The sequence below is a fragment of the Hyaena hyaena genome, unplaced genomic scaffold, assembly GCF_003009895.1.
Source record: "Hyaena hyaena isolate Hyena2069 unplaced genomic scaffold, ASM300989v1 scaffold_34, whole genome shotgun sequence".
Lineage (NCBI taxonomy): Eukaryota > Metazoa > Chordata > Mammalia > Carnivora > Hyaenidae > Hyaena > Hyaena hyaena.
In genome coordinates, this window is record NW_024080665.1 from 4,953,864 (window position 1) to 4,966,415 (window position 12,552).

Here is a 12,552-nt window from a genome sequence, read left to right on the forward strand (position 1 = left end):
TCCCTGGTCATGCCCTTGTGGACGATGGGGCTGGTGCTGCCTTGGATCTGCCGGCAGACCCCTCCACGCCCTGCCCTTGGAGCTTCCAAAGAATGCCCCTGGGGGGCCCTTCTCATGGGAGGCACAGGGTGGCCTGGGGTCCTGCGCTTGCTCTGAGAAGCAGGATATGAGCCACCCACGAAGATAGGGGAGCCGGCGGCACATGCACACATGCACACACAGGCCTCACCTCTGCCACAGTCGGGGCCCAGGAAGCCCAGGAAGCAGTGGCAGGTCCCAGAGATGCAGTCGCCGTTGCCATAGCAATTGCTGGGGCAGTTATCCACCGACTCTGTGGGGGGAGAGAGAGGACAGTTGAAAAGAGAAACTTTTTCCCCCAAACTGAGGGCCCAGGTATCAAACCTCAGGTTAACCAGGACCCACACGTCCCAGCTCTTCTGGCCCAGTCACTGAAAAGAACCAATGGAGTTCAAAATGATGTGTTATTTTGACCCTTACTGCATCCCATATGACACTAAGAGATGTGTTCTGGAAAACGCCTGTCCGAACCAAGTTTTTATATATCAAGTTTGTATCTACAGACACATTAGAAATTCTTCAGCTAAACACATTGGGGAAAACAGTGTAAGCCATTCACGGTGCTTATCTGTGGATGCCGGGGTATTGGGCGGTTCTTGCTGTCTTCTTTATGCTTTCCTTTACAGTTTTCCTTAAGGGACTGATATTCCATTCCATTCCATTCCATTCAATTCCATTCCATTCCATTCCATTCCAATCCATTCCATTCCATTCCATTCCACTCCATTCCACTCCATTCCTCCCTTCCTCTTTCTTTTTTTCATAAAACTCCTGGGCATTTGCACACCTGTCTTTTTCCATCTCAGATTTTTCACCTTTTGATCTGGGCACACCCTGTCTTCCCCCAGGGCTGACACAACAGCCTCGATGGCCAGCCTCCTGCTTCCTCTCTCTCCCTCCCCACCCAGATGCAGTCATCCATCCGCCAGCAGTCTGAGTGATTTCTCAGAAACCGATCTGATCCTGTCATTCTCCTACTTAAAACCCTTCAAAATGGCTCCCCCTTTCTTGAGACAAAAAAAAAAAAAAAAAAATTCAAGTTCTTTCAGAAAGCACAGGACATTCCTCTCACATTCCCTCTGCCAGCCCTGCATCTCTGGCTATATGCTTATCATGCCCACCTTTGGCAGGGATATGATTTTCTCAAACACTTTCTACTACTTTTAGTATACTCTGTGTGACCTGACAAAGAAATAAGACGTTTATTTGAGAAAGATTTTAGCAAAAAAAAAAAAAAAAAAGTCAATGTTTTGTAGCTTCAGGTAGTAAACTTGTTATCTAGAAAATCTGTGTATTTGGAACAGACTATTTCTCAATAATGCTGGATGTGGAATAAAGGAAAGAAGCCACTACCTACTGAATACCTTCTTTGGGCCATGAATTTCCACAAAGTTTATGTCACTGTCACCGAATCTGCAAGCTTGTATTGTTATTCCTATTAAAAAAGAAAACAGGAGGCACAGAGAAAGATGAAGTGGCCTGCTGAGAACCGCAAAGCCACTGAGTCCTGGAGGCAGGATTTGAACCCAGGACACCGGGCCTGGTCTTCTTCAATGACACTGTGCTCTCTGGGCCTTGAAGGAACTCCACAGCAGAAGCCTGGGGAATGAACAAGGGGACAGACCTGTGGCACAGTGAGGCCAGTCCTGAAGACAGCATATGACTCTCCCTGGAAGGTAATAAATTCCAGAAATTTCAGGACTTAAAGGAGTCCAAGGGACCACAGCCCAATGCTATCATTTAGTAGTGAAGGACACTAAGACCCAGAGGAAGGGCAGTGACTCACCCAAGGTCTCCGAATGGGTCAGCAGAGTCACAAAGTGCTTGGAAAGTAGAGGAAAGGTTAGTAAGGGGAGACAATGAAGGATTCAGCCTGTCATCTTAGCTCACAACTACAAGTCATGAAGCCGAGACTAAGGCCCCTGTTAAATGAGATGCTACCTTAGAAGACATGAGTCTTGCCTAACTGGGAGAATGAGAGGACAGCTGTCACCCAGGCAGCAGCACAGGGCATGGAGGTAAAGGGACCTGGTTCTGGGGTCCATTCTTCCAATACCATGCTAGGGGGCCTAAAACAACTTCCCTCTCCTCTCTGGGCCTCACCCCCTTCATATGTGAAACGCAGGTGATGATCCCTAGGACTACCTCCTGTTGTAAAATTTTATGAGTCTACAATTAATTAAGAGAGCAACTATGGAGAAAAGATGTCCAGGCAAGAGAGCCTTAAATGCGACAAAGCACTTAGGGCCCATGCAGTGGGAACTGATGAGGAACAAAACCAGACAGGGAAGGCTTCTCGGAGGAGGTGGGCTTGAGGAATGGGTATGGGTAGGTAAGGGGAAAAGTAGGGGCACGGCGAGGAGCTCAGCATGGTACACTTCCCAGACAGCTCTTCCCAGTTGTCTGTCATTATTAACTTGCAAACTATTTAAAAAGTTTGGCAAAAGAGTTCATATGTGTGGTTCCTTTTGTGGATGGGTAGGAACTCCCACTCCCTCGATGCCCCCCGGCTAACGAGGGCGGCGTTAAGAACAAGAGGGTCCTGTTCTCATCGCAGCACAAAGCAGTCCGGGTCCCGGCAGAGTGGGGCTCATGAGCCAGGGCCCTGGGCACCTCTGCTCTTAGTTGACTCTGCCTGGAAGCATTCACATTTCTGCTGCCTTTAAGTTATGTGTCTCTACAGAGAATGGCTTGGGAAGTTTCATTCTGAATATGCTTTCAAAAAAAAGAATTTTGAGTACGGTTTACGGCCAGATTATTTTCACCTGAAGCTACTGGCTGATGGTGCAGCTGGGGAGGGTGGGCTCTCCCCACGGTTCTGCAGAGGGGAGCAGACAGGGCAGAGGCAGGAAGCCTGGCCTCCAGGTCCTGCTCTGCTATTCAATGCCCGTGGGACGCTGGCCGTGTCACTTGATCTTTCGGCACCTGTTTCCTCATCCTTGTGCTTGTTCCTCTCTGGCTTCCCTGCACAGCAACTCCTAGTCCTTACAAATTCAGCTCAAACAAACACCTCCTCTGACAAGCCTTCCTGATTTCTTAAAGTTACTCCCAGGACTGAAAGCAAGGTACTCACCCCTATTAAACAACCATGTAGTCTATGTTGTTCTCACTGAGAAAATTCAACCGGATGATCTCAGAGATCCCCACAGCTCTAACACTCTGGTTCAGTCCTTCTCAAACCCAGGGGTATAAAATATGTCTCTTAATAAATTACCATAGTTACCAGTTGTATTTTTAACAAGATCAATTGCAGATAAGTGTTACACACTGTCTAGATTTCGATTTATGAAGTCTGCAAGATACAAACCTGTTAATCATCTGCCAAAAAGCCTTCATAGTGAAACAGTGAGGAAAATACATTTTCTGTGACTGAGTATTTCTATTTGGTGAATCTGACAGAATAGAAGCCTGTTTCCTTCAAAACTTGCCCCGGGCTGTTGGTGTCAGGGGAGGCAGAAGTTTTAAGAGACATGGAATAATTTTACGACAGCAATGAGGAAGTGGAAGGGAGACAGTTAGAGAGTATTTCCTTTGGACGAAATGTTTAGGTCTATAGTTTTTCCTCCATTTGGAAGGCTTTCAACTACTGGGGGTACACTTGGGACCCCACAAATAATGAGTCTCCACTCACCAGATACGTCTAAACTAAATGTTAGTGCAGAAGTGACACTCATTGGCTTGGGAGAAGTGTGAACTTTATTGCATAAATGTTATGTTTCCAATTACATTTGGTGAATTTTTTCCCTTTATAGTTCCTTCCTGCTTTGCTCATGTTCAAACTGCAGCTGCATTCATTTAGCAGAAGGCGTGCCTTTAGACCACTCAGGTCTGAATTAAAAACTCAGCTGTGTATGAATAACTGATTTTCATCATCAGGGTGGACGGTATGTTGGAAATGGGGGCCTTTCCCCCTAGTTTCTGTTTTTCTATCACAACAGTGGGTCCTGCTAGGAGACTTAATTTTCAGGAACTTGGTTTTCTTTCACAAACACTGGATGGTAAAGCTTAAATGTTTCCTTACCTCATTCTCTGGATGTGTGTTGTGAGTGGGTGTGTTCTCTAGATGTTGTACAAAATATTGTTTGAAATACAAAGGGGTGTCTGCAGAAGGAAGAGAAGGCAAGAAGCCTAGAGGAGATGTGGAAACCATAGAGGCCTCAGTGAGCCCGTTACGGTGCCTCACTTTGTCTGCTCATTACCCTTTCCCAGACCCAAATCATTAGCATTGCTGTGTCAAGGTGAAAGAGGATTGGAGTTGAGAAATATGTCCTCCTGGACTGGGGCTGATGTCCAGGAAAGCTTGACTTCATTTTCCACCTTGTGCTTTCCTTTTATTAAAAAAAAATTTTTTTAACATTTACTTTTTGAGAGACAGAGATACACATAGTGTAAGCAGGGGAGGGGCAGAGAGAGAGGGAGACACAGAATCTGAAGTAGGCTCCGGGCTCTGAGCTGTCAGCAGAGAGCCCGAGACGGGGCTTGAAATCACGAAGTGTGAGGTCATGAGCTGAGCTGAAGTCGGACACTGAACCGACTGAGCCACCCAGGCACCCGCTGCTTTCCTTTTTTGAAATCCCAAAGCCTCCTTTGTTTGGTAGGAAACAAGGAGAGACCACAGAGGAAATCCCATTTGGGGGATTCACAGGGGCAGCCGCACTGGAAGAGGAAAGGAAGCCTTTCTCCTCCACCAGCTCATCATGGCGTGCACGCGCGGGGTTCATGGCCTGGTCTGGGCAGGCACACTGCCATGGTCACGGGAGCCTGCTGATGGATTCCGGCACCAAAGACAGAGGAATCAGCTGTGAGTGAGGCCACAGCTCCCTAGGCATCCTCAGTCCCTCTTTTCTGTCATCCAGCATGTACTCCTCCCTCTCAGCCCCTCCTCCATCTCTTGATTCCCTGTGATGTGTCTCACACAACAGAATCAACTCCTTCCACCTCTTCTCTCGTCTCTCCTTAAGTTGTAAGTGTGGATGTCAGCAATTCTCTGGGAGCAGCGGGTTGAAGGACCAAGGCCCATCTATTGGTAGATTCACCCTCTGCTGCTTCCTTTTGGGTTCTCTGTGAGAGGAAAGACTCTAATGCCTCTGGCAGGAGCAAAGAACTTGAACTCTGGGACAGCCGACTGGATGAGTGGGCACATTACCTTGACGGCAGCTCCTGAAATTTATACTTTAGGTTACATCTATTACATCTTCCTTGATCCTGAAAGGGGGATTGGGCTTATTATGGGCAACAAAGAAAAGGGAGGCAGACAAACTAGATAGGGCAGCTGCGATTTAATTCTACAGCAACTCAGGGTTGAGAAAAGACTCTGAGAGACCCTCTCATTCCCTTAAGCAGAACCATGAAAGGTGCATCATATATTTTATTCTTCATCATGATTATGAGAAATAGTACCTTTGCCATCATTTTACACATTGACAGCTCTCAGACGGAGACTGCGAGCTGAAGTCACTTCCTCAAGGTCATGCAGCTATAAGGGCAAATCTGGTAGGTGAACCTGGCTCTGTCCAAAGCCAAAGAAGCCGAAGACTGTGGTAGAAGGTCTGAATTGGAGTATGTGCTCTGCAGGCAAGCTGCCTCTTGCTAGCAATGTGCCTTTTGGTCAGGTCATCTCTAAATACTGCTTTCTCACTTTCTCCATCTGTGAAATGGGGTTAATAGTAGCACAGACCTAAAGGAGTTATTTTGAAGAGCTAATACTGTAACACTATGCAAGCAAAGAGGTTTGCTCAGGGCTCGGTAGTCTTCCATTTATGAACTGAAGCAATATACTAACCTGGTCTAATGAATCCAAGCAAGGCAATGTGGGCTTTTGGAGGTAAACACACACACACACACACACACACACACACACACACACACACACACACACACCACACAGAAACTCCCCATGTGGTAAAATAGGAAAGCAAACAAGTACTGTGTTGAATGTAAAGAAGGCAGGGTGGTTGGGTAGATTTCCTCCTGGGGAAAAGCACTATCAAAACAAATTAAACCTGTTGTCTCCCAGAAGCCCAAACACAGGCAGACTCATGCCAACATCTGAAAGAACTTTTCTCCCTGTGCACTCTAGATTGGCACTGGGAAGGTGCCAGGTGCTGGAAAGCTGTTCCATGGCCTGTGAGGTGTCAGTCCCCATAGGTGCCCCAGCTCTCTGTGCAGATGACGGGATTCAAAAGCCTCCAGTCTGCAATGGTCTAGGTTAATGCAATGACAAAAATCTGACAAAGCCCCTGACAGCTTGGGCTTGAAGCCAGTTCTGCACTGGTGTGTTAAATGGGAGATCTGTTTTTGATCAGACTTAGAAGTTTACCAACGCTTGTAAGAGCAGCTCTAAGGAGGGGTCTAGCAAAAGTGATGATTCCCTTGATTATACGAAGTGTTGGTTCTTTGTTAATTATTTCTTTGGGGGCAAGCAGAATTTCTCCAGTAAGAGTACGAGCTCCTTGAAGACAAGCATCACGATTGGTTCTCCAAAGAGTCTGGTGTGTGTGCTACACACAGAGCAAGTACTCCGTAATATCTGCTGTGCTGAGACACTGACCAGAGCACCAAGAGGAGCATGGAGGGAGGGGGCAGGAGGGATGGCGTAACAGTCAGACTCCAGAGAGCGGCTGCTGGCTGGCAGAGCTGCTGCTTCCTCACACTACAGGTTGAGATGTGCCCTGCCTAGAAGAAAGGGACTGAGAAGGAGTGCAACTCTGTGCTGCGCTCTCAGACCTAATCCGGAGTTCAGTAGTTCACGACCAGGAGCCACATTTAAGAGACGGATAAGGTGAGCTTGAACATGTTCAATGAAGAGCCACGAAGAGAAAGATAAGAGAACTCGAACATACATTTCAAATAAATAATTCCTGAAGGGATTGGGAATTTAGCTTACTCAGGGGGTATGACCTCTGTTTAAAAATATCTGAAGGGCTATTATGTAAAAATAAGGACTGGACTTTTGTTTTGTGGCCCTACATGAGGTTGATTAGGTCCAATGAGTAAGGACTACATGGTCCTTGGGAAATGGGCTTAGCTCAAAAGAAGAAAGAATTTTGTAGAAGTCAGAGCAAGATCCTATTGACTATGTTAGATTATATTCTATCAAGTAGTATGGATGTACCCAAAGACTGTATACTTCTTGAGGATAGGGAATGTCATTCGTTGCTAAATCTTCAGTAAACGGTAACATTCTTGGTTCACAGCAGGTGTTAAATGAATGTATAGGTGAGTGATGAAATGAATGGACTAGGTGACCTATAAGATCCTATATTTTAAGTTACTGGATGCATTCAAAGAGAGAGCAAATTGATGACTGGCAGGGATATTGCGGGGGGATTCAAGATAAGCTCTATCATATCTTCTAAGCCTGAAATCATATGATTCTATGAGTCACATGTGAGGGAACAGGCCTGGACTATATTGAGAAACTTGGGTTCTAGGCCTACGTCTGCCCCCAGCTCATTAGAGGACACTGGCCAGGTCCCTTTCTCTCCCAGAACCTTTCTTTTTATCAACACAATTTAATTCGTTCAGCAGATGCTTCCCGAGCATCCAGTTTGGCTCAGGAAGTATTCTAGTGAGTGGATGGCTTAGATGATCTTTCAGATCTAGTGTCCCGTTATCTACTGAATCAACCCAAAATGTGAGTTGTTAGAATGCTATATAAACAGAAGACAGAGCTGGATGTGAGGGCAATCTGGCTGCGACATCTGTCACCCCACTGATCACCAGGGTTGATTCGGCTGACCTGGCTGGCTAGGCAGGTGTCTCCTTCCTCCCTCACTGCTCCATGTGCGTCCCTCCCGAAGCTGCGTGCTTGGTTGAAGAAGACGACCTTCCCCAATAGGGGAGGACTGTTCTTTGGTCAAGGGTATAAGAATAGCTGCGCTCCCCTGCTAGAACCTCCAAACAAGCTCTCAAACAGAAGAGCGAGCTGAGAAGATCATGTTAGGGGTTTGAGGGGGAAAAGGAGGTTTGCTCATTTAAGGGCTGACTTTAACTTTTCACACCTCCCTTACGCATCGGTGTAAGGAGAGCGAACATCACGTGATTCTCATGCTGCGAGCAGGGCTGCAGGGCCCAGTCCCCAGGACAGGGCTGGAGAGCGGGGGCTCGCTGCTGCCTCAGGCTAGGAGCCCCCGCCCTGTTCCTGGGTGTCAGAGGCCCCGCTGTTGGCTCTGCTTCCGCTGCCTTGCCTGGAGAACGCCGCACGCCTGGTCTCCCACCATGGCCCACCAGCTTATGCCCGAGGGGCTGTGGAGACACTCACGACGTGCTGATGAGGCTGACGAGTGCTATGCTGTTTGAGAAGGGCTTCAGAAGAGAGGTGCGTATTCACATGTTTGGAGACACTCTTCCTTCCCTTGTAGATCTATCAATCCTCCACCTACAGCTCCTTCGGACGAGCAATGCTCTGCCCACAGCTCCCGCCTAAGCAGCAGGCCCAGGTGGCCCAGGGATACCCGCCCCCCACCACTGGCCATAGCTGATTGTCTGGGATGAGCACACCTGACCCGAACAGACTCTGTGCACCAGCTGACTGGCATGCTCTGACGTGGCCTGGTGCCCAGAGGATCTGGGCCAATCCCAGATCACCACTCTCGACTATCTGAACTAAAATGCACCAGGGAGCGTGCTGTCTGAAGTCTCAGCTTACTCGTCCATGAAATGAGAAAGCCGCTTGCCTTACACAAGTGTTGCAAAGATTAAATAAAACCACTATACATGTAAGAGTCTGTGTATACGTACATGGTGCATGCATGCGTATATATAGAAACATGTCCCTGGTACACACGAGGTGCTCAGGAAATGCTGCTTTGCTCCTGTCCCTGGTATAGTGTCAGTGATTATACACCTTTAGCCTGTGTCAGTCACCTGAAGGGCTTGCTAAACCACAGATTGCCAGGCCCTACCTCCAGAGTTTTCTGATTTCACAGGTCTGGGGTAGGGTCCCAGGTGATGCTGATCCCCCCTGGGTACCCCGGGTACCGCTTTGAGGAGCACCGGTCTGGAAGAAAGGCTGAGACTTTACCCACAGGTCTATCAAAACAAGCTGGAGGGGACAGAAAGATCTAAACTATGCAAGAATGCCACAACTTGTGGACCACTTCCAAAGAGGAGGGCCTGGTCCTCCAGGAGGTAGTATTTGAATAGCTCTTAAAGAAGAGGTAGCCTTTTGAAATGCAAAGCAGTTCTGGGCAAGATGGGGGCTGAGCCAGAGCCAAAGCCAGAATAATCATCGTTGCTGCTCCCACGCAGCGACCTGCTGATCATCATGCCAACTTCATGTCAAGTCTGTCTTTAGAACAAATTATTTAAGACATCAGGTTTTTAAAAGCTCCACTCAGCTGCTGGCTAGAGAGTTCCATCTAATGAACATCACTTTGTGCTGAATTATTCTGTGATGACAATGGAGGTACAGAAACGGGCTCTGAGGAGGTGGGGTGGGGGAGCCGCTAATTATTCTCCAATCATTTATCCAGGCTTGTCACCGAGCTCGATACTGCCCCCAAGCTTTGTAGAAAACCAGGTCAGCACGGTCTGGTTTGAAAACCAGATGAATAAATAAAGATAAATAAAGATGACCTGGAGACGCATGGGTTAAGAAACTCCCATGATGGGTGCCTCAGTGGGTTAAGTGTCTGACTCTTGACTTCGGCTCAGATCATGATCTCACAGTTCATGGGTTCAAGCCCCGTATTGGGCTCTACTCTGACAGTGCAGAGCAGAGCCTGCTTGGGATCCTCTCTTTCCCTCTCTCTTCCCCCTCTCCTGCTCATGCTCATTCTCTCTCTCTCTCTCTAATAATAATAGTAATAGTAAATAATTCCCACGATGGCCAGGACTTCACCTGGAAAACGGAAATGTCTGAGCCATATAACTTCTGGCCTGGACCAGTGTGTCAGCATTCTGAGCGGATGCCTGCCTATAGCCTTATCCCTCTCAGTCTGCACTATACCTGCAGGCCTAGGGTGTCATTCTGGAACTGAGTGTCTTCAGGCAGTAGCACTGATAAGGCCACTGTCCTCAGCATCCACAGTAGATACCACATATAGGAGGCTTTTGTTTGCACGGTGTTTACAAAATTTGAATCAGTGGCCAGGATTTCTAAACAAGGAAAGGTCACAAAAAAATCTTCATGGTGGCAGGGGGCCTGGGTGGCTCAGTCGGTTAAGTGTCCAACTCCTGGTTTTGGCTCAGGACATGATATCACGGTTTGTGGGTTTGAGCCCTGCATCAGGCTCTATGCTGACAGTGTGGAACCTGCTTGGGATTCTCTCCCTCCCTCTCTTAGCCCCTCCCCTGCTCACTCTCTCTCTCTCAAATAAAAAATGAAAACCAAAAATAGTTCATGGTGGCTTTTCTTGAAAAATTGGAAGATTTGGCATGGCAACAATCTCTTCTCATTTAGGAGAGGCCCAGGCACTGTGGTCACCTGCTTGGTCCCCGAGACATCTGAGTATATGACCCAGCCTGGAACGGCGTTTCTAAATGTCATTTATTTGGGTACCATCTTTATACTGTTGTCACAGGCACATGCTATCTGTCCTATTATTCACTTAGTATTTTTGGCTCATTTATTTTCTGATGTTTTAAAATACAACTTTAAAATAATAGTTTGATGTATCTAATTATATTTTTTCCAGCTTACTAAAATAAACACATAAGTTTTGAAATAAGGTCTATGTATAATGTAAAATATTCTCAAGAACTATACATATGGGAACATTAGAGAGGAGAAAGTCCAAATCTTTGAACCAGGAGCTTAAGGTTCCAATTTCTCTTTCTAAAATAACTTCCTTCTTGAAAACTGTTTTTACATTTATTTATTTTTGAGAGCTAGAGAGAGACAGAGCACAAGTGGAGGAGGGGCAGAGAGGGAATGAGACACAGAATCCGAAGCAGACTCCAGGCTCTGAGCTGTTGGAGGACAGAGCCCAACGTGGGGCTCGAACTCATAAACCGTGAGATCACGACCTGAGCTGAAGGTAGATGCTCAACTGACTGAGCCATCCAGGTGCCCCCAAAATAACTTCTTTGCCACAAGGGTCCTCCTCACGGCCTCTGTGCTGCTGCCAAATGCCTTCCCACCCCCACCCAACCCCTACTGGAGCCTACACACCTTGTCCAGCCTCCCTGACCATGCCAATGCTGGTGACCTTGCCTGCAAAGCCTTCTCCCCACCCCAGTGCATGTGTCCAGATCCTGACCATCCTTCAAGTCTCCTCAGATTCCTCCTAGCAAGACTGGTCCCTCTGTCTCTCTCTCATCTGAATCCTAATGGCAATTTCCTTGGCTCCCTCACTTATCACATACTGCTTTCCATCCTGCGGTCTTGTTATTTATGAGTATAGCTCTTTCCCCACAGAGGACTGCAAATTCTTCGAGAGGAAGGAATCCATTTCCAATTCCTCATCTTGTCCACGTCTCCCAGGTGACTGGCACACTGCCTCATCTGCTGTAGCAACTCCCTAAACACTTGTTAAGTATCAAATGACAAAGGGCCACCTGTGCTTGATTTAGTGTCCTTTGGTGTGTTAAGTCTCAAATCCTCAGGCTGGGTTCCTTCTGTGGGGTCTGGACCATTTGCTTTCGTGTTGATGTCCATTTTTTTTTGTCATTTCTATGCTACCACTGCATTTTCGTCTCTCTTCCTCTGGGCCTGCTACATTCATCTAGACGCTTTCTCGGGCTCTCTTCTCCCCGAGCCGCACGAGCCATGTGTCTGGGGAACCGGCGGGAACACGACTTTGCCGAGCCCCGGCTCTTTTCTCTAGCAAGAGCTGTCAGGATCACTTCTTTGAATTATGGACTTGAATTACTTCTTTCAGGAAATAACACAATATAATGATTAACAAGATGGATAAATTCTCAGACTCTGGTGGATTCTTCTTTTCAATAATGGTAATGTGTGTCAGTCAGTTGCACAATGATTTGGACAGTATTTCTTTCTTATTTATCTAGTAGGTAACGCTCAACATAATAACGTGGGTCTCTGTCTTTGGGCCAGAGGCCAAGTTGGACTTCTGCTGGACACCAAATCCTATTAGAGATCATAGTAATGTAATTATATGCTCAAGTTAAATATTTTATAGCTGCTCTAGCCATCATGACAGATCACTCCCTCAGCCTCTAGGCAGAAAGTACCCAAACGGCAAAAGCGAAAAAACTACAGATCTTGCAAGGTACTGAGAAACAGTTGCTGCTGTAAACAGTCTGTGGAAACTTCTGGGCCACCTCTGATGCTCTGGCAGCAGCAGGACTCTGAGCCACCTTTATACTAGGTTACAGTTTAGCCTGGGCCACACCCACACAGAAGTCTCCCTCGTGTCCCCAACGACATGCTGGCCAGTCCATGCACCAGGACTATCTGCTCTCTGCCCAGGGAGAGGTTTGGAGGCGCAGCTGTCTGCGTGCTTGAGTGGCCAGAGCCCATGGGGTCCCTGGAACACTAGAGCGCAGCCCCGGTGGCTGGCCAGC

At 47.4% G+C, this 12,552-nt stretch overlaps 1 protein-coding gene across 1 annotated transcript in view; it reads right to left on the reverse strand.

Moving 5' to 3' along the window:
* Positions 1-12,552, reverse strand: part of TENM4 (teneurin transmembrane protein 4) — a 387,326-nt gene that overhangs the window by 152,330 nt on the left and 222,444 nt on the right. Inside the window, exon 12 of the mRNA XM_039228710.1 lies at positions 230-331. Coding sequence (XP_039084641.1) covers positions 230-331 — 102 coding nt within the window. The remainder of the gene's footprint in view (positions 1-229; positions 332-12,552) is intronic.